Source organism: Garra rufa, chromosome 1 (assembly GCF_049309525.1).
Source record: "Garra rufa chromosome 1, GarRuf1.0, whole genome shotgun sequence".
Classification (NCBI taxonomy): Eukaryota; Metazoa; Chordata; class Actinopteri; order Cypriniformes; family Cyprinidae; genus Garra; species Garra rufa.
Genome location: NC_133361.1, coordinates 51,180,531 through 51,203,028, shown reverse-complemented (window position 1 = coordinate 51,203,028; position 22,498 = coordinate 51,180,531). Strand labels below are relative to the sequence as shown.

The window sequence follows — 22,498 nt, the reverse complement described above, 5'->3', positions numbered from 1 at the left end:
CAGAGTAAACATAGCCTAAAAAGAGTTTTCAAACTAAAACGGGGTCTGCAGCATTTTTGAAAGTCTCCATTTTTGATGGTTGAAAACGCTGGAGTAGTGTAAACACCTGGTGTAACCGTAGTGCGTTTTAAAATGAAAACACACTAGCGTAAACATAGTCCGAAATGCAGCTTAGATTTTTCAAACTAAAACTGGGCCTACAGCATTTTCAAAAGTCTCAGTTTTTTAGAGTCGAAAACATTAGAGTAGTGTAAACGACAGACGTAACTGTAGCAAAAGTCATGTGTTTTAAAACGAAAATGCACTGGTGTAAACATAGCCTGAAACATAACGAAATTTTTAAATGAAAATGGGGTCTTCAGTGTTTTCAAAAGTTTTTGCAGGGGTCGAAAATGCTGGAGTAGTGTAAATTACAAACTTAACCGTAACAAAAGTTAGGTGTCTTAAAACAAAAACGCTTTAGTGTAAAGGTAGCCTTATACAGGTTTGGAACAAGCAGAGGCTAAGTACATAATAACAGATTTTATTTTTATTTTTGGGTGAACTATCTCTTTAAATATTACCGCACATTGCACAATTTGTCATCATCCAATATATAGCTTCTTGCGGAGGAAATAAAATAGTTCCTATCATTTTATTCCTGCTCCATTTTATTCCTGCTCCAAAGATTTACACGAAAGCTCTAGAAAACATACTGATGTATTACTGGAGAAATCTGCTATCTCTTCTGAACACTGACAACTAGAGCGAGCACGCGCGCTCCTGCTGAAAGAAAACTGAAAGTCTCTGCTCGTCATGTGGGGGAGGAGACCAATACTTTCCACCGGTTACTTCTGCCATATAAATACACTCGCACACTGTTATAGAGCATGTGAAGTTGCGTGATTCAGTTCATCCAAGAGGAGTGTCCCGCTTTCAAGTCTCTCTAGTGACTGCGAGAACTCTCGCCTGTAAACAAGGTAGGTAGGTAGGTAGGTTTTGTTGACTAACTTATCCATAGCATTTATCTAAACATAAGATATTGTGAGCTGAGATATGCGAACTGTTATGAATCTAATTGCTCTCTATATACTGCTCTCTATAAATCTAAGTGGTAGTCTGTCAGTGTATCGACCTTTCTATTCTAACATCTTGTGCTGAGCGTATACTGTCAATTCGTTTTGCATCGCTATTAATCCTGATTAATCCGTCAGCTGTACGAGATATGAAATGAAAGAGCCATGTTTTGCAATATTTTATTACTTCAAATGTGTAACATTGTTTTTTCCCTGAACAAACCCCAACTCTAGCCGTCCTAAAACACTAGTGTTTATTTCCTGAGAAACGTTTTGATTACATCATGGGGTGACTCAGTCGCCTGTTGCCCAGTTATGAAGAAAGAAATAAGTGGGTCATCGGGAGTGTCAAGCGTTGATGATTGCTGTTTATGATCTTGACTGTTGTGTTCAAGATAACAGAACATTCTAGAAGTTGCGCGTGTCCACTGTAAACATTTTTAATTTATCCTTGAAATTGTGACAGCTGCCTGTGTTTGAACTAAAAAAAGAAAACAAACTGCATTCATAACACAGCACAACGTGTCTCATTGTATTTTATTTCCAAACCGTCGTTAAATTTTAAAGTAAAAGTACGGTTTTAAATTAGCCTACATTTTTATTCTGTAAATTATTTAGAGAATATGTGACATAACAAAACGTTATTTAATGCAGCACTGCACTCCTTCAAAGTAAACAGGTGTTGACTATTGACCAATCAGAAGACAGAGATAATACGTGGTATAATTATATATTCGGCTTTTACACTGTAAAAACCTGGTGTAGAAGGAATTTTCACTCGGATATTGATAGTAAACATCACAATTAATTACAAAATACTGCAGTAACACTGAATTAAACACAAAATTTTGAAGTAGAAAGACTATTTACTTCGAATAATTGGTATCATCTACCTTTTTTTAACGCGGATCGTGGAAGTAAGGCTGTGGGTGAGACTTCTAGTTCATTATCCGCTGTAGGGAAATAAGAAGAATAACAACATGCAGTAAACAGGTAAAACTGTTTGCACTACAAACTAGTGTGTTCATAATTAAGATAATACATTAAAACAACATGGTAAGACAGACCAATTTGCAATACCAAGCAGCAAAAAAAAGCTGTTTTGTACAGCTAAAAATAGCTGGAGACTGATGAGACTACACTCGTAAAAATAAAGGTGCTTCATGATGCTATAGAAGAACCTTTTTTGTTTAAATGGTTCTATAAAGAATCTTTAACATCTGCGGAACCTTTCTGTTTCTCAAAAGGTTCTTTGTGGCGAAAGAAGGTTCTTCAGATTCTAAAAAGGTAAGAGAGAGATGGTTCTTTAAAAGAACCTTTGACTGAATGGTTCTTTGTGGAACCCAAAAAAGTTCTTCTATGGCATCGCTGTGCTTTTACAGCACCTAAGAGTGTAGAAGCCTGACCCATAAAATTTACAAATGGCCATGCGTGGATAGTGTACAGTAAACCAAAGCATACATTAACTAAGAAAGTGCGAAACGTAAATTCTTATGTCTTTTTTTCTTCTGTTTCAGGATTTTGTGTGATTTTTTTTTTTCTGTGTACAAAAACATATCAAAACCCGAAGTTTTCTTAATGAAGAAAGTTTTGAAATTCTAAAGCTGGGTACACAAAGACGCTCATATCGCATATTGCTCGTTCTTTGCTGTTGGCACCAGTTTGGGCCATGCCGGATCTGAAGAAGTACCTCACTGAGGGCCTGATCCAAGTAGCTATTCTTCTCAGTCTTGCTGGGATGCGTGTGGACGTGGATCCCTACCTGCCCACATTCAGCGAAATCATTCTAGGCCAAAATTCAGCTCTAACTCAGACTCAGTTCCACAATCTTCGAAACATCCTGGATGGATATAACCTGCATCCTAAAAGCGCAGATCTAGATGGGTTCTTCACAGCTCGCAGGCTTCTGAATTGGGTTCGCTCCCTAGACCGCCTCCAGGTGCCAGCGGCGGAGTTAGAAGCCTGGTTGGTCCACAGGGAGCCTGACAATGGTGTCTCCATTCCAGCTCAAGTGGGACTCCTTGAGGAAAGTGGAGGTCTTGAAGATGTGGAGGAACCCTCAGAGCTAAGCATGAGGTTGGGGAATGGAGGAGAACTGAGTTATGAGGTAGCAGAGAATCAAACCCTTGGAGCTTTGGGGCACATGTCAAGAAGCCTCACCCATCCAGATGACGAAGAACTCCTTAAAGAGGTAAACAGTGAAGCCAGTGAGAACATCAAAAAAGTTTTCCTATTTCTGTCAATGACCTGTTTTGTGGTTGGTTACATAATAGTTGAAGTAAATATTTGAGGAAGGAATGCTGGTGCAAGCAACACCCTCCATGCAAGGCTGTTTGACTCAAACAGTTACAATACAATAAAACAACCTGATCTCATGACGTAACCATACCTGTCACAAAACACGAAATACATACCGCCATGTACATTTCGTGACATATCTGATGTGAAATGTCCACTAAGTGGCACTAAGAGAGCATTCGTTTTTTTTCCTGGAACAGATGAACGCACATATGGTACGTTTTATGTGATGTTGGTTTTTCACTTGTCACCACAGTTCTGATTTCAAATGTCCGCTGAGTGGCGCTTTAACTCTAATGCTCCGTCACTTTTTAAAATAACATACCATCTGCACTACACCCGATAGTATGAACAAGAGCGAACGTGACATAAAAACACGCAATCATGCTGTTTTAGCTTGTTTTTCCATCTCTCATCTTTCAGCTCTTTTTTTCAGCTTGTGAGTCATATTTTTTTATGGGATTCGTACCCAAGGATTCCACATCCTAAGTCCAGTTCTGTGCCAGCTAAGCTACTGAACAAGCTTGTTACGTCTGAAAAGCGTAACATATGGAGCTGTAATCATAACTGTGTACAAAAACGATTACAAGTTCTCGCTGTTTTACCTCCTCTAGTGGTCATTTTTGTCGGAAACTGCAATGATATGTACTTATTTGTATGTATTTTGCATCTTTCAAAAAAGTTCACAAAGGTACGTTTTCGTCATGAGATCAGGTAGTGTAAAAATTAGCTATGCAATGTATTTTTCATAGTGCACAGAAATGAGCTTGAACAGGTATAACAAGAGGAAAAAACATGCATACATCTGACTTTATTGATCTTTAAACTACAATAATATTCCCTCATGGCACAGGATTTCCAGTTAACCTGTGCCTTACAAAATAAGGAAGTGTTTTCACCTGTGAATTTTATTAGGTTATCAGCTGATATACTCAACAGTGAGATACAAGATTATCCAGAAATAATGACTTACACAAACACTTAACATCATTGTCAATAAATATGCATTTAAATATTGATAATACATAAGTAGCCAAACCATATCAAACAGACTAATTTTATTATTTGCAATTCCATAAACACACACCCAAAGGTCTGGTCCGGAAATGCAAACGGGTCTGTTATTTATTTGGACAAACACATGTGTCCCTGTCTTCACAGCTGAGTGTTAAGCAACTTCAAGCATCTGATCATTTAGCTTGGCTGGGTTTCCTCTCCATGCATTACTTGAGTGTTGCATGTTGTTTTTTTTGTTCTACTGACCGTGAGAGATTCATGAGACCTAGAGCATTCTGGGTAATGGGGCTAACATATGATCGCTGGCATGTGTACTAGCATGTTATATAAGTTTCAGTATTGTAAACACAACTGCAACTAATACTTTACAGACTCAAGAATAAGTAAAAACACTTCAAAATTAAAGTCCAATATATTATAAATCTTAGAAAAACGTAACTGGAAAAATATATAAGCCACTTAAAGGGAAAGTTCACCCATTGTGCTACTTTTGCAAAAGCTTGTCGAAGACTAACACGAAAGAGAAGAAATTAAATAAAGTTGTTGTTTTTGTTTTCTTTGCGCAAAAAATTATTCTTGTAGTTTCATAAAATTCACGTGTACTATTTTAACGATTTTCTTGCAACCTTTTTGGGCCTTGAACGTGGTAGTTGTGTTGCTGTCTATGCAGGGTCAGAAAGCTCTCGGATATCATCAAAAATATCTTAATTTGTGTTCATAAGATTGACAAAGGTCTTATGGGTTTGGAATGACATGAGGGTGAGTAATTTATGACAGAATTTTCATTGTTGGGTGAACTATCCTTTTAAGTGACAAAGTGAATAGTTAAACAAAATTGAAAGAATGAGAGTCCAAACAGCTGATAAAAACACAATAATCCATAACTCACACAACTCCAGTCCAACAACTGTCTTGTGAAGTAAAAAGCTGTGTGAGAGACAAATCCACCATTAGGCGTTTTAACTTTAAATCACTGCTTCAAGCTAAAATACCAGTCTATAATCAAAAATATTGGTTCCTCAAGTGAAAAAGTCATTACTGTATTGACCTCTCACATCAAAATCCACCAATATATGTGACCCTGGACCACAAAACTAGTCATAAGGGTCAATACTTTGAAATTGAGAATACATAATCTAAAAGCTGAATAAATAAGCTTTTCATTGATTTATGATTAGTTAGGATATTTGTTGAGGATATTTGACCGAGATACAACTATTCGAAAATTTGGGGGTGCTAAAAAATCTAAATATTGAGAAAAGTTCTTAGCTATGATTATTACTAATCAAAAATTAAGTTTTTTTTTTATATATTCATTGTAGGAAATGTACAAATTATCTTTATGGAACATGATCTTAATATCCTAATGATTTTTGGCATAAAAGAAAAATTGATAATTTTGACCCATACAATGTATTTTTGGCTCTTGCTACAAATATACACTGTAAACAAAATCTGTAGAAATTACAGTATTACTGGCAGCTGGTTGCCAGTAACTTACTGTAGATTTTAATTTATGCTATTTACTGGCAACAGTTTGTTCAAAGTTAATTGAACATTAAACATTAACAAGTCTTTGTCTTTACAGAATAAAACTAAAATAACAGCCTCATGCAAAGCATTCTGGGAACCAAAATCTGAAGGAAAAAAAACTGAAAAAGGTTGATGAAGGTTTCTGGTTCCCAGAATGCTTTGCAGTAGGTTGTTATTTTATAGTTTTATTCTGTAAAGACAAAGACTTGTTAATGTTTAATGTTCATTTAACTTTGAACAAACTGTTGCCAGTAAATAACATAAATTAAAAATCTACAGTAAGTTACTGGCAACCAGCTGCAGAACTACAGCAAATTTTTTACAGTGTACCCAAGCTACTTATGACTGGTTTCGTTGTCCACATATTTGTTTAGAACAGTTTTGGACTCTTTTCACTTGAAAATGCTGATTCATTTATGCATCTTTCTCTCTTGATTCAGATGATTTTGTCACTGGGGACAGCAATATTAAGATTAAGGACATACATTTTAGCCTAGTTTTGCTGTATTTTTGCTATACAAGATGTTTATGAATGGACTGGAGTGGTGTAGATTACTTGTGGATTATTGTGATGTTTAATCAGCTGTTTGGACTCTCATTCTGATGGCACCCATTCACTACAGAGGATCCATTGGTGAGTGAGTGATGTAATGCTAAATTTCTTCAAATCTGTTCTGATGAAGAAACAAACTCATCTACATTTTGGATGCCCAGTGTTAAACTGGTTTGTCGCATGACCCAAAGCAGCTTATGCACACAGTGTCCAGCAGATGATTTAGTGCAACTGTGAGCGTCTGCCTGGCTGTGCGCCCACACTATTGGCATTTGTGAGAAGCATCAAGCCTTTCTTTTGCTTGCTTTGCACTCAGTGGGACAGCTAGGGTAATTTCAGCTGGATGCTTTTTACTTTCTGTTGCTCTAGTGGGCTTTGTAACAGAGTAAGAGGTTGCACACACAGTATAGCAGTTACTGAACCTGAATTCCCCCTTGAGTAAGGAGCCTGTACTTAGAAACAGTTGCCATGCGTTTGTCAAGTCCCCACATGTGCAGACCAGATCAGATTTGACAGGTTTCCGTGCACATGATCCACAGGGCTATTTCTGAACCAAGAGCCAGTCTGTTTGTGGTATGTAGAAAAGGCTGCAAATTTGGCCCTATGGCACATTTGACCTGTACTGACTGGCGGTCATGGTGTTTCTGGATCAGACTGTTGACTATTTTTTCCTCTAGGGATTATTAGAAACATGTCGTCTTGAGAAAAAAATACTCTTCCTCGCAGAGAGAATTTATTTGTGTCAATCTTATACATCATCTGTTCAATTTAGATTTAGAGCCAGAAGTTAAATTCAGTTTAGCTAATTTTGTGACATGATTCTGTTTACATGGATATGATTATTTAATTTATGAAAAATAGAGATTAATTTTAGGATTTGCAAAAGATTACATGTCTGGTTTTAAACGGATAGTTCACCCAAAAGTGAAAAACTCATAAGGCCTTTGTTCATTTTCGGAACGCAAAATAAGTAATTCTGGATGAAATCCAAGAGCTTTCTGACCCTGCATAGACAGCAATGCAACTGACACGTTTAAGGCCCAGAAAGGGAGTAAGGACATCATTAAAATAGTCCATGTGACATGGTTTAACTGTTATTTTATGAAGCTATGGGAATACTTTTTGTGCACAAAGAAAACAAAAATAACTTTATTCAACAATTTCTTCTCCTCTGTATCAGTCTTCACCAATATATTAACAAATATGACAAATTATTTTCCTAAATTATCTATAGTTGAGGTCAAAAGTTTACATCCCCTTTTTAGAATCTGCAAAATACATGTTTATTTTGTACTGATCTGAATAAAATATTTCACACAAAAGACATTTACATTTAGCCCACAAGACAAAATAATAGTTGAATTTATAAAAAATGATCTTGTTCAAAAGTTTCCATCCCCTCTATTCTTAATACTATGTTCCTACCTGAATGATCCACAGATGTTTTTTTTTTAGTTTAGTGATAGTTGTTCATGAATCCCTTGTTTGTCCTGAACAGTTAAACTGCCCACTGTTCTTCAGAAAAATCCTTCAGGTCACAGAAATTCTTTGGTTTTTCAGCATTTTTGTGTATTTGAACGCTTTCCAACTATGACTATGATTTTGAGATCCATCTTTTCACCCTGAGGACAACTGAGGGACTCATATGCAACTATTACAGAAGGTTCAAACACTCACTGATGCTCCAGAAGGAAACACAATGCATTAAGAGCCAGGGGTGTAAACTTTTGAACAGAATGAAGATGTGTACATTTTTCTTATTTTGTCTAAATATCATAATTTTTCATTTAGTGCTGCCCGTCAAAGGCTACAGAAGATACTTACGTGTTTCCCAGAAGAAAAAAAGTTACATTTACCTGATCTTCAAAGTTTTCTCATAATGCAGTTTTTTCTTCTGGAGCATTAGTGAGTGAAATCTGAAAGGGGGGTGTAAACTTTTGACCTCAACTGTATATAATGTTCTATCAACACAAGTGAAATTAATTAGAAGGTCAAGAATCAGTACCGAAAATCCTCCTGTCTGAATCACCGTAGTTCAAATAAGGGCGCCTGTACTTGACCGGCAGGCTTGTTGTGACCCCATCTTGAAGTTTGACCGCTGCTGGATATGCCTGAGCATGTGCTGGCTTGGCGTCCACAGCACCAGCCCGGCTTGTTTTGTAATCCAAGACGACAGGCACATTTGCTTTCACAACGCCTGTTTACCAGCTACTGATCATTTGTCTGGGCCCATCCCCTCTAAACAAACTTAACGGACAGTACATGAACTACATCTTCCACTGCTCCACATACCTTAGGCTTAAATGTAAACAGGCACTGTGACCTTGTCAAACCCTCTTTAGGACTGAAGTGTGGAAGTTGATGTTTGCTGAACAGGTTACAGGATTAAGTGACACCCTAACCTTACCTATAAGGCAGGGGGGATTTGGGTTGTTATTCCCCTAATACCAAAAAACATATTAGTCAACTTCCATGCTTGTCACAAAAACCACAGGGGTCTCTGGAGGATAAGGGGACTTCCAATAACAACAGCACAGACTCCCAAGAGACCAATCGCTTTCATTAATCCCACTCCAGAACAGGGAAAGGTTAGGTCTATTTATAGCCAAGAGTTGTCTGTTGTCTGTAAATGTATGGGTTCTATATATAAAAGTAAAAGTGACCCACATTTTTCATAACCAAACATCACCTTGATGTTACTAGTGTAAGTGTCTTTACACTGCAGATTTTTATATATAATATCTGGTATGCATTAATATTTGGTAAAAAAAAAAAAAAAAAATGTAGGTAATATAATAGTTCTACTTTTAGATTACTTTTGACCAAACTCGTTTATCACATTTATTTAAATAGGATAATCTTGTACTATACTGACATACAAATCAAATCTTTCCGACAACAAAGCACTTGAATGCAACAAACTTGTAATTAAAACTTAAAAGGGATAGTTCACCCAAAAATGAAAATTTAATGTTTATCTGCTTGCCTCCAGGGCATCCGATATGTAGGTGACTTTGTTTCTTCAGCAGAACACAAACAAAGATTTTTAACTCAAACCATTGCAGTCTGTCAGCCATATAATGGCAGTCAATGGGCACCAGACCATTAAAAGTAAAAATAAACATGCACAGACAAATCCAAATTACACCCTGCGGCTCGTGACGATACATTGATGTCCTAAGACACGAGAAACTGAACAGTATTTATATCATTTTTTACCTTTGATGCACAGCCACGTCCATCTGTCCTTAGCACGAGTTTAGCATCCAGCACGTTACATGTGTATGCGCTCTAGCGTCAAATTTTCATTATTGGGTGAACTATCCCTTAAATGTTCTTCAAGTGGGAAGTTTCCGAAACTATGTGAAGGCAGCAGTAGACCATCCTGACTTACTTGAGACTACTTCCTATGATACTAGATGTGATCCTTACTTTTGCATATGCAGGAGGGAGATGGTCTGTCTTTCTTCTGGGAGGAGGAACCTCAGCAAAATGTCCACCAGGAGCAGCTGGAAAATGCAAGAATCCAATCTCTCAGCTTGCTTAATGAAGAAGAAGAAGAGGAGGATGAGTTTATGGTGGATAGCTGGAGAAATGCAAATCCATTTCACAACCAAATGTTCGGAGAGGACCTACAGGTAAACCTACTGGCAACAAATATTGAATGTTCACGTACAGGGTTTGAACAGATACTGTACAATGAAATTACAGAACTTTCAAGCACTACTTTTTTGATTTTCTAGGACTACAATCGGTGATCTTACTAATCAATGTCTAGTCTTTCAAATTCCAAAAAAAAGATAGATTAATAAAAATATACTAATAAAACAAAACATCAAAATTAATGTGAAGCACATGCAAAGTATTACTACTAAAGTATTACAAAGTATACTGCACTTTTACTATAGTAAAACCACTGTTTTTTAAGGGATTAGTATTTGTGTATACTTTCTTTGTTTTGTTTTAATAACTGTACTGCCTTAATAGTTTTTTTTGTACTGTTTACGTTTTTTTGTTTTAAACGCTCCCAAATCATTGAAATAAATAATTTGCCATGCACGCTCTGAAGTCCCGATCTGAATCAAATGATTTGTGAACCCGCACCGAAGTCCCGAACTGAATCAAATGATTTGTGAACCCGCAACGAAGTCCCGATCTGAATCAAATGATTTGTGAACCCGCACCGAAGTCCCGATCTGAATCAAATGATTTGTGAACCCGCAACGAAGTCCCGATCTGAATCAAATGATTTGTGAACCCGCAACGAAGTCCCGATCTGAATCAAATGATTTGTGAACCCGCAACGAAGTCCCGATCTGAATCAAATGATTTGTGAACCCGCAACGAAGTCCCGATCTGAATCAAATGATTTGTGAACTCGCACCGAAGTCCCGATCTGAATCAAATGATTTGTGAACCCGCAACGAAGTCCCGATCTGAATCAAATGATTTGTGAACCCGCACCGAAGTCCCGATCTGAATCAAATGATTTGTGAACCCGCAACGAAGTCCCGATCTGAATCAAATGATTTGTGAACCCGCAACGAAGTCCCGATCTGAATCAAATGATTTGTGAACCCGCACCGAAGTCCCGAACTGAATCAAATGATTTGTGAACCCGCAACGAAGTCCCGATCTGAATCAAATGATTTGTGAACCCGCAACGAAGTCCCGATCTGAATCAAATGATTTGTGAACCCGCACCGAAGTCCCGATCTGAATCAAATGATTTGTGAACCCGCAACGAAGTCCCGATCTGAATCAAATGATTTGTGAACCCGCAACGAAGTCCCGATCTGAATCAAATGATTTGTGAACCCGCAACGAAGTCCCGATCTGAATCAAATGATTTGTGAACCCGCAACGAAGTCCCGATCTGAATCAAATGATTTGTGAACCCGCAACGAAGTCCCGATCTGAATCAAATGATTTGTGAACCCGCACCGAAGTCCCGATCTGAATCAAATGATTTGTGAACCCGCAACGAAGTCCCGATCTGAATCAAATGATTTGTGAACCCGCACCGAAGTCCCGATCTGAATCAAATGATTTGTGAACCCGCAACGAAGTCCCGATCTGAATCAAATGATTTGTGAACCCGCAACGAAGTCCCGATCTGAATCAAATGATTTGTGAACCCGCAACGAAGTCCCGATCTGAATCAAATGATTTGTGAACCCGCAACGAAGTCCCGATCTGAATCAAATGATTTGTGAACCCGCACCGAAGTCCCGATCTGAATCAAATGATTTGTGAACCCGCACCGAAATCCCGATCTGAATCAAATGATTTGTGAACCCGCACCGAAGTCCCGATCTGAATCAAATGATTTGTGAACCCGCAACGAAGTCCCGATCTGAATCAAATGATTTGTGAACCCGCAACGAAGTCCCGATCTGAATCAAATGATTTGTGAACCCGCAACGAAGTCCCGATCTGAATCAAATGATTTGTGAACCCGCAACGAAGTCCCAATCTGAATCAAATGATTTGTGAACCCGCACCGAAGTCCCGATCTGAATCAAATGATTTGTGAACCCGCACCGAAGTCCCGAACTGAATCAAATGATTTGTGAACCCGCACCGAAGTCCCGATCTGAATCAAATGATTTGTGAACCCGCAACGAAGTCCCGATCTGAATCAAATGATTTGTGAACCCGCACCGAAGTCCCGAACTGAATCAAATGATTTGTGAACCCGCACCGAAGTCCCGAACTGAATCAAATGATTTGTGAACCCGCACCGAAGTCCCGATCTGAATCAAATGATTTGTGAACCCGCACCGAAGTCCCGATCTGAATCAAATGATTTGTGAACCCGCACCGAAGTCCCGATCTGAATCAAATGATTTGTGAACCCGCACCGAAATCCCGAACTGAATCAAATGATTTGTGAACCCGCACCGAAATCCCGAACTGAATCAAATGATTTGTGAACCCGCACCGAAGTCCCGATCTGAATCAAATGATTTGTGAACCCGCACCGAAATCCCGATCTGAATCAAATGATTTGTGAACCCGCACCGAAGTCCCGAACTGAATCAAATGATTTGTGAACCCGCACCGAAATCCCGATCTGAATCAAATGATTTGCGATACACTACATACTTATTGGAGTGCTTTGAAACAGTGAATCATTTTGTGAGGCATTGGCTTAATTGATTTAGAGGTTCAAGATCATCACTATCATCATTACAAGTGATGTTTAAATTCGAAAATCAACTGCTCTTTTATTTTGATTTGGCTTGAAATTAATAATCAAAGTTACAAGTTTTAATCAATCGGAGCGGTTCAACTCAATTGATTCAGTTCATCTGTTCCACTTTTCGCATCTTCAGCCATGTTTACGTGACATTTTCAGTACTACTACTGACTTAGCTCGCTAGTTTTATGACATTAACTGAAATAATTGAATTGCGGGAATTTTGCGTAAAAAGGTATGTACTTATTTAAAAAATTTGCTACTTTGGCCTATTTCATAGATACATTGTCTTTTCAAGAACCTCTTCAAGGATACTGCTATTTTCAAGAGGTTTCCAGAACAAAAAAAAATCAAAGTCAAGTACTTCAAGCACTTTAAGCACCTCGTACAAACCTTATATATATATATATTTCTACAATAAGCTGCAATATATACGTTCTATTTCCTAAATAGTTTAACATTATATTCTATAAAACAAGTCTTTTTTTTGTATTTGTCATTTCAGTTAGAGATGTACATTGAGCTAAAGTACTGAAATATTGTGAACAAGAAGCAAAATAAACTCAAAACTCAAACATATTGTGCAAAATTCCTTGCTATATTGACCTTGTTTCTGCTGACCGTGATAAAGACGTTCCACATTCCAAAGCATTGCCGTCATATTTTGACCTTGACAGATAAAAGAGTGATATGAATTTTATTAAACAATTTCCTCATGGTCACTTGCTCCTCTTTCAGTTGTCGGGTGTAAGGGATACTTCTCTTTCCATTGAAGAGTGCTTGCATCTCATCGATGCCAGCTTCCCCTCAGAAGGGGATCCAGAGGTAAAAACTTGATCTAGAATGCAACGTTTTAACTTTTTTCAACAATTTGTATAGCAGAAATTGTTTAAGTACTAGACACAAAAAAAAATCCCTCAAAAGGAAATGTAGGCTTTTCAAACTACTTTAAAAATCTTAATTTTCTCAGTTGACAGGCCCTGTTGTACAGAATGAAGGAGAACATGGACTTTCAGAGTTTCAGAGGCCACTAATGTCACCCTTGCTTCCTGAACAAGAATCAGCAACATTGGAGCAACAATGGCAAGATGTTTTGGCCATTATGGAATCACAGGTACAAAATGACAAACATCTTACCGTGAAGCCCTAAAGTTAATCAGTGCTTCGAATAGTGAATGAACGAATGTGACGTGCTCTATCATTCTGAGTCCTAGTCACATGTGACGAAACGCGTTAATAAGGGGGAAATATTTTGAACTGTGTAACGTTAGTTTTTATTACAAAATGACGGTTTCAAGTTTAATTTTAGAACAAAATTCAAGAATTAAATGCAATTTTGACGCTCTTTAATGTGATGTAAAAGATCTCTGTAGCTGCTTCAGTTCAAACAGCAACACGGAGCGTGCAAAACAATCGTCTTTTACCGTTTACTACCCTATGAACAGAGGATATTCTGAAATATAGACGTTTTACCTGAACACGGAAGTAAGTCCGACTCTTAACTGAAAGAATGCTTTGCATTTCCGCTCTGCATTGTTTCTAGTCAAATTAGGGTATATTCCGAGCTAATAAACTAATGCTAAACCTATTAAAATGTTTTTTAAAAGCACATGGCTCCATAGCGCCATCACTTGGCAATGTCGCAATGACCGTCATTTGTCAGTGCCTCACTTTAATGAGTGTGTAGATGACACGAAGCAGCGGACGTTAGCTACATTAAAAACAGATGGACGCTATGTGAATGGGTTCCTGTGGAAACCGGAACAGAAAAGCATTCAATCTGACGTTAGAATTCGTAATGGCGGCGCTCATCGTTTACTCGGGAAAAAGGTCTATACACAACTTACTGGAATGTGTGGTCTCTCATGTAACCGACCAGTCAATGTTTCCGCTGCGTTAAAGACCTCAACAAAACTGCTGCTGAAGATGTCACGTGACGTTACTGTAAATTTACCTTAGAAAAGTCGTCAAGCGTTCACAGCCTGTTAGTTGGCTAGAAAAGTAACTTTAAAGAAGAACAGTCGTAAATATATAATTACATTTATGCAATATTCAGTTGAGGTCAAAAGTTTACATACACCTTGCAGAATCTGCAAAATGTTAATTATTTTACCAAAATAGGAGAGATCATACAAAATCCATGTTAATTTTTATTTAGTAATGACCTGAATAAGATATTTCACATAAAATACAGTCCAGAAGAAAAAGTAATAGTAATAGTAAAAATGACCCTGTTCAAAAGTTTACATACACTTGATTCTTAATACTTCGTTGTTACCTGAATTATGCACAGCTGTGTTATTTGGTTAATGATAGTTGTTCATGAGTCCCTTGTTTGTCCTGAACAGTTAAACTGCCTGCTGTTCTTCAGAAAAAAATCTTCAGGTCCCACAAATTCTGTTTTTTTGTTTTGTTTTGTTTTTCAGCATTTTTGTGTATTTGAACCCTTTCCAACAATGACTATGATTTTGAGATCCATCTTTTCACACTGAGGACAACTGAGGGACTCATATGCAACTATTACAGAAGGCTCAAACACTCACTGATGCTTCACAAGGAAAAACCGAGGGGAGAGCTGAGGGATGAAAACTTTTTGAAAATCAGGGTAAATTTAATTTATTTTGTCTTCTGGAAAACATGTATCTTCTGTAGCTTCTGAAGGGCAGTATTAAATGAAAAAAATAATTATATTTTGGCAAAATAACAAAAATGTACATCATTCTGTTCAAAAGTTTTCACCCTCGGCTCTAAATGCAACGTTTTTCCTTTTGAAACATCAGTGAGCATTTAAACCTTCTGTAATAGTTGCATATAAGTTCCATAGTTGTCCTCAGTGTGAAAAGATGGATCTCAAAATCAAACAGTCATTGTTAAGGGTTCAAATACACACAAATGCTGAAAAACCAAACAATTCATGGGACCTGAAGGAATTTTTTCTGAAGAATAGCGGGCAGTTTAACTGTTCAGGACAAACAAGGGACTCATGAACAACTATCACTAAACAAAAAAACAGCTGTGAATCATTCGGGTAAGAAGTGTATGTAAACTTATGAACGGGGCCATTTTTATAAATTCAACTATTATTTTCTCTTGTGGACTATATGTAAACACCTTTTATGTGAAATATCTTATTCAGGTCAGTACTAAATAAAAATAGCATGCATTTTATACAATCCTTCTTATTTTAGTAAAATAATTAACATATTGCAGATTCTGCAAGGTGTGTGTAAACTTTAGACCTAAACTATATGAATAAATTAGTCAGCCACAATTTAAATGATTACTCTTAACAATGGGTTGGAATAAAACATATTAAATATATTATTAAAGACAGAAACTTTTACATTGACTACTGAAAATATGTTTCTAGGTCAAAGAAAAAATGGAGCAGGTCACGTTTTATTGACACAGTCGGAGAACATTATTTGACTTCTCATACCTTTACAGGACATGGATGCAGCTGAAACAATAGGCGATTCTCCCTTCAGTGATTCAGACAGAAATACTGGATCCCTGGAAAACTTTATTCATCAGGATGTTAGCCTTCACCAAGCCGCTCTGGAAAGATCCACCGAAACACAAAACAGCGTCACCATGGAAGAACCCTGTTGCATTAACAACCGCTCCGTGCCAGACATCAGTTTGGACACATCTATTAATGCCGAAGCTTTTGAAGACTCCGATATCATAGACCTCCTTCTGACTACTGGGACTAGCCTGCCAAGCCCTATAGATCCTCTGCTTGAAGAAGCCATGCTTGATGAGATTGATCTAATGGACCTGGCCCTGGAAGAACTTAGCCAGGCACAGTCTGAAGAGCAAAACCCAGCAGATTCTGACTCTGGTTTATCTCTGGACTACAGTCAAAGCCCTGCCTCTCCTAGTGGATCTGAATCTTCCAGTTCCTCTTCATCTTCATCACACTCTAGTTTGATGCCTGAGGAAGGTGCTGTGGGCTACATCCATATCAAGGAAGAGGATGAAGATCAGGGCTACACCAATATCAAAGAAGAGGATGGAGCTGTAGGCGGGTACATGCCAGAACAAACCAAAATGTGTCATTCAAGCTTCTTGGAAGCCAGGCAGTTCCATCGCCTTCCTTGGCTCGAGCACATCGGACACGATCATACCTACAACCAACCTCAAAGCCAGAAGAAATCTCCAAAAGATCTTTCCGACGAGTCGGTAAAAAACAAAATGCTGGAGCACCTGTCCAGTCGTGATGAGAAACGTGCTCGTTTGATGGATATCCCTTTCTCCAATGAACACATTGTAAACTTACCAGTCGAAGAGTTCAATCGCTTACTAGCAAAATATCGGCTCAACGAGGCTCAGCTTACACTTATCAGAGACATTCGCCGTAGAGGTAAAAACAAAATGGCTGCTCAGAACTGTCGTCGAAAGAAGCTAGATGTCCTGCTGGAGTTGGAGTGCAGCGTGGATGGCCTGCGACGCCTCCGGGCCAAACTGCTCAGGGAAAAATCTGAGATCTTGCGCTCCATCAGAGAGATGAAGCAGCATCTTAACAGCTTGTATCAAGAGGTTTATGAGAGGCTAAGAGAGGAACAGGGACTGCTGTATTCTGATAACAACTTTACTTTGCAGGAAGACAGCACCAGCCGTGTAACATCACAACGCAGATCAGATTCACACTCCAGACGCAAACTTAACAAAAGACAAAAATCTAAGAAGTGAGATGGAGGACTCTGTGCTATGACAAGGCTCAGGAAAATTGCTCTCTGCTGTTAAGTCCAACTGCTGGCTTTCCACAGTTCAATGGGAATTTGCACCAAGTAGGGTATATTTTACCCAAGTGATCATCCTTGATGATGTATTACACTATGTTGGCACATTTGACAGAACATTAGGTTCCACAAAGTTTTGATGTTAAAGAGCCATATCATGACTTAAGGTAAAGGCGTTGATGTACTCCATAAAACCTAGCCGGAGAATACAGTCAGCGCTGTTGTCCATTTCACATGCAAACAACGAACTGTTTATTTCACAAAGAGGGTGAAGAATTCTCATTCAAGAAGCCGTTCACTCAGATATTTGTCAGAATAGGAAAGAAACGACTATTACTTTTGTTTCATGTTTATTTCAAGAATCAAACTGGGCTATAAGAATGTAAGGAGCATCTGAAGTAGTTCCCAATGTCAGAAAGCCAAAATAATCCCATGTTAGAGCAGAAATGGTCAATTATGCTTGGAATCCAAGCATTGAAGCAAGTTTTAATTGATTTTAACTACTGCTTAAAAGGATAGTTCAGCCAAAAATGAACACTCAGTCATTCATTTCTCAACAGCATGTCATTCCAAACCTGAAAGACCTTTGTTCATCTTCAGAACACAAATTAGCATATTTTTGATGAAACCCGAGAGCTTTCTGACTCTTCGTAGACAGTAACGCAACTGACATGTTCCAGGGTATATACAGGATTCCTAAAGGTAATTTCAATACCTTTTTAAGACTTTTTAAAGACCTTCTCAGAATATTTTAAGACCTCATCGCCACTTCAAGTTCTAATCAGTATCAAACCGTTAACTTAATAAACAGTTGTTAATAAACAGTTGTAGTTAAATCAATGGAGCACAACCATGCAACAGAACTCGTATAAGTTCGGAAGCTTCGCGGTTGTTTCCAGCGACAGGCCTCAGCCACTGTTTAAACTCGTCTTTCTCCAACCAGGAGTACGCAAACTTACATTTTCCCATTTTGTTGTCTGTTTCGCTCTATGGTTTCGCTACATGTGGAGAGCATCACATCACCTTCCCGCGTTTGTCGCAAATTACGTAACATCACCCGGACGCGCCCCGGCCCGAACCAGTCGCGTGGATCGAGCACGCCGTTGTTAATATTAGGAGGAAAATAAATGTATTTATGCTTATTTTGTAGTCAAACACTTTGGACAACACTTGAACAAAATTTAAGACCTCGTAAAAACGCGATTAAGACTTTTTAATACCTTTTAAGGGCCTTAATTTTCTAATAATTGATTTATCAACTTTCAATACTTTTTAAGACCCGGCGGACACCCTGTGTTCAAGGTCCAGAAAGGTTGTAGAGAACATCGTAAAAATAGTCCATGTGACATCTGTGGTTCAACCTTAATTTTATGAAGCTATGAGAATTATTTTAGTGAAGGTAGAAAACTAAAAATGACTTTATTCAACAATTTCTTCTTTTCCGTGTAAGTCTTTGAAACATGTTCATGATAGTACCCAGTGTACACAGACGTACACTCTTTGTGTGGCGGCACTTCTTGTGGGATATATATATATATATATATATATATATATATATATATATATACTGCGTAAAAACAAATTAAAACAGCAGACAGGCTGTTCATTTTCTGCCAGCAGGAGGCACTTTTGGAACAGCAGAAATAGTGGTTTTCTTGGTAACGGCTCAAAGATCATAACTTTTCTGAAGACAGTCGGTTCCCTTTAGAAATACATTTACATCACACCCATGCCGCGTTTCGATTTATGAAACGAGCAGTGCTCATACTTTTTCAACAAAGTCAAAGACTTTTGAAAAATCTATTTGTGGCAGTCAGTTTTGATATTGTGGGAAGCCGCCACATAAATCAGGGATGTGATTTTTCCGGATTAATCCGGAATTCCGGATTTTTCGACCTGAAAATGTGACCGTTCGCAAATGGCGGATGGCGAAGTATGATTCCGGACCGCAAGATGCGTCCATGCGGACCGTGAAAGCTTTTGACATAATAATAATAAAAAAAATGCCAAACGCTATTTCTAATAAATACATTTATATCAAGCACACTAGGGTCAGCGTTTGGGTGCAATCTTCCGTGCAGTGAGGAGAGCAGAGGTCGGCAGACAGATGTAGCTTTCAGTGAGTGAAAAACGTTGATGGAAAATGCATTATTTTGGGGTTACGTCGCAAAATATTGTAAATATATCTTTTTATACTGTATTTTTATACATATTTATATTTTAAACCACGACGGTGAGCCAATGGATATCACACAAGCAACGTGAAAACTGCATATATTAAAGTGAAAGTAAAAACAGCGCTTTCAGCATCTAATGTGCACATTCTCTAAGAGACAATGATAGACGAATATACTTCATATGCTGATATTAATTTACTTCCCTAATATTTCTCTTCTGCAAAATAAAAAGAAACGTATTTTGTGTAGGCTAAGGGTTTTTGAAAGTCAGTTCTTGAAATAAAGCTCTTCATATTTATTGATGACTGTAGTGTTATTAGGGGTTAAGAAAGACTAATTATTTCAGGTGGTCTTAAATGTGGGGACTAAAAGGCAAGAATTGCGATGGAACTTTATAAGGTTATCCATTGAATAAATATGAGCGCTGCGCGTTTCAAAGTCAGCTGCGGCGCTGCTTTGTGTATCATTCTGATAGCGCCTCCTGCTGGAAGAGAATGATCTGACATTTTTTTATCAGCTCGAACGTCTACTGTTGTCAAAAAGACCAATGTAAACAAATCAGTCAATGGTTTTAAGCACCAAACACGTAGAGTTGTAAATGTTATCTGATGGATCGACAAGATCATGTGTTATACAAATTTAAACAATTAAGGCAATAAAATATATGTTAATTAATATAATACTTGATTGACAATAATTGTTTAAATTAATATAAGAATTGATACTTTTGACTCTTGAAGGCTGGAATGTGAATTTTATAATTTAAGAAATCTTTTTTTCTTAAATTAAGGAAAAATTAAGGTCTTAGTATATTTTCCTGCTTTTTTGTCCTTAGCCAATCACATGCCTGATAAATAAATGTATAGAAAACACTGGTACCACATGGTAGTGCCTTTGCTGTCAATGCAGGGTCAGAAAGCTCTCGGATTTCATCAAAAATATCTTAATTTGGGTTCCGAAGATGAACGAAGGTCTTATGGGTTTGGAATTACATGCGGATGAAAAATTAATTTTCATTTTTGGGTCAACTAAGTCTTTGAGGCCAAAGTATACTTTTGTTTTTAATGCGTATGCAAGGGTCCGCTTACAGTGCATGTGATGCAAATTGTTGTGCGCACACCATCAAATTTTTGTAACTACATGCGCATGGACTTGATTTTGCGCTAATCAGTTGTTCCACAAGGTGGCAGTACTGGCCTGGGCTGTTGTTTCACAGTAGAAAATAGAACAAACAGGATGGAACAACAAAATAGTGGAGACTGCGAAAACAACAGACGCCCGCATTGATGCACATAGCTGCAACTTTAGATTAAAAGAGTATAAAGACATTTTTATCGGTTAAAACTTATGGAGAAAAATACAGCAGCTATGCTAGATAAGGATGAAGCTTTCTAGAGCACATGTGTGCTGCTTTCACGAGCACTATCCAATTGAGTATACTTTCAAAAAAGTCTGTTCACAGCCATATTTGCAGTGCCTCCAGGCACCTCATCCAAGACCAAGTCTTATCTAAATGAATGGGGGAATCCTGAAATCTAAATAAAAAAACTGCCTGCTGAACTCACAAATGAATTGCACATTTCAAATCAGCAACAAAATCTGAAATGAACTGCCCCATGAATGTTGTTCCTAATGCTCAAAAGATGTAAAAGCAGCATATTTTTTTTTTAGCTTAGACCAGCATGTGCATGTGCGGTCATAAGCGCAAGTCTCAGGTTTCTGTGGACCTTTTTCACAAGATTGTGATGACGCGTTTCAACAATGAACAGCATTGTAAATTCTTGAAAGTTTTTTATATTTTGAGTTTTAAAAAAATGTATGTACATTTATAACACTATACTTTGTATTATATCACCTTTGCATCAAATTACAAAAAAAAAAAAAAATAACACTAATGTAAGGGACTTCCTAATGCAGCAACTACGAAAGGGACAGTAAATTTGACGTAGTTCTCTAGTTTGACAGCCGTTATCAATCTCTCAATTTTTTTCGAAAGTCATACGTAACAGGAGTCTTTGTACTGTATATCTATAGTATTTGAGTATATTTTGAAAGGTTATGTTTTCGGACTCTACGGATACGCTAGCATACGCGCATGAAAACCAAGTATACTTTGGGCTTTACTGGTATAACAAAAGTGTTAGTTTGCTATCTCATTATAGGAAACACCTTCATACTATGAGAGCTTAATTGTGACCCTGGACCAGTTTTAAGTTGCACAGATATATTTGTAGCAATAGCCAAAAATACATTGTATGGGTCAAAATTATTGATTTTCCTTTAATGCCAAAAATCATTAGGATATAAAGTAAAGCTTATGTTCCATGAATATATTTTGTACATTTCCTACTGTAAATATATAAAAACATATTTTGATTAGTAATACGCATTGCTAAGAACTTTACAATTTTCTCAATATTTAGATTTTTTTGTACTCTTAGATTCCAGATTTTCAAATCTTGTCCCATCCTTACAAACCATATACATCAATGGAAAGCATATTTATTTAGCTTTCAGATGGTGTATAAATCTCTTACGACTTCGTTTGTCATCCAGGGTCACAATTTTGATTAGGATTTATATTCAAGAAACAACAAAACAAGGATTCAAGGATTTTTGACCCAGGATGTTTTGAAAGGCCTGGAGTTCAGTCTTTGAGTATCCATGGTTTATTAGAGACCATGTTAGTCTAAATCACTTATGAAATGTTTAAATACCAGTTCTGTATATGATTTAATATCTTTGTAAATAATTTGAACTTTTTATATTCAATTGTTTATGTACCTTGTGTTAAATATTTTGCAGTGAATTTATGTTCTTGGTGACAAGCTGGGATTGTTCTCGTTTCAATTAAAATGTATTTATTGTACTGAATTCTCTGGGGGGTTTTTTACTTTAAAAATGAAACCCAATATCTT

At 37.5% G+C, this 22,498-nt stretch overlaps 1 protein-coding gene across 1 annotated transcript; it reads left to right on the top strand.

Moving 5' to 3' along the window:
* Positions 1-2,610: 2,610 nt before the first annotated feature.
* nfe2l1a (nfe2 like bZIP transcription factor 1a) lies at positions 2,611-22,431 on the top strand. Its single transcript, XM_073842476.1, has 5 exons — positions 2,611-3,246; positions 9,903-10,094; positions 13,397-13,483; positions 13,629-13,772; positions 16,106-22,431. The coding sequence occupies exons 1-5, from the start codon at positions 2,725-2,727 to the stop codon at positions 17,351-17,353; spliced, it is 2,193 nt and encodes a 730-aa protein (XP_073698577.1). The 5' UTR covers positions 2,611-2,724; the 3' UTR covers positions 17,354-22,431.
* The last annotated feature ends 67 nt before the right edge of the window (positions 22,432-22,498 follow it).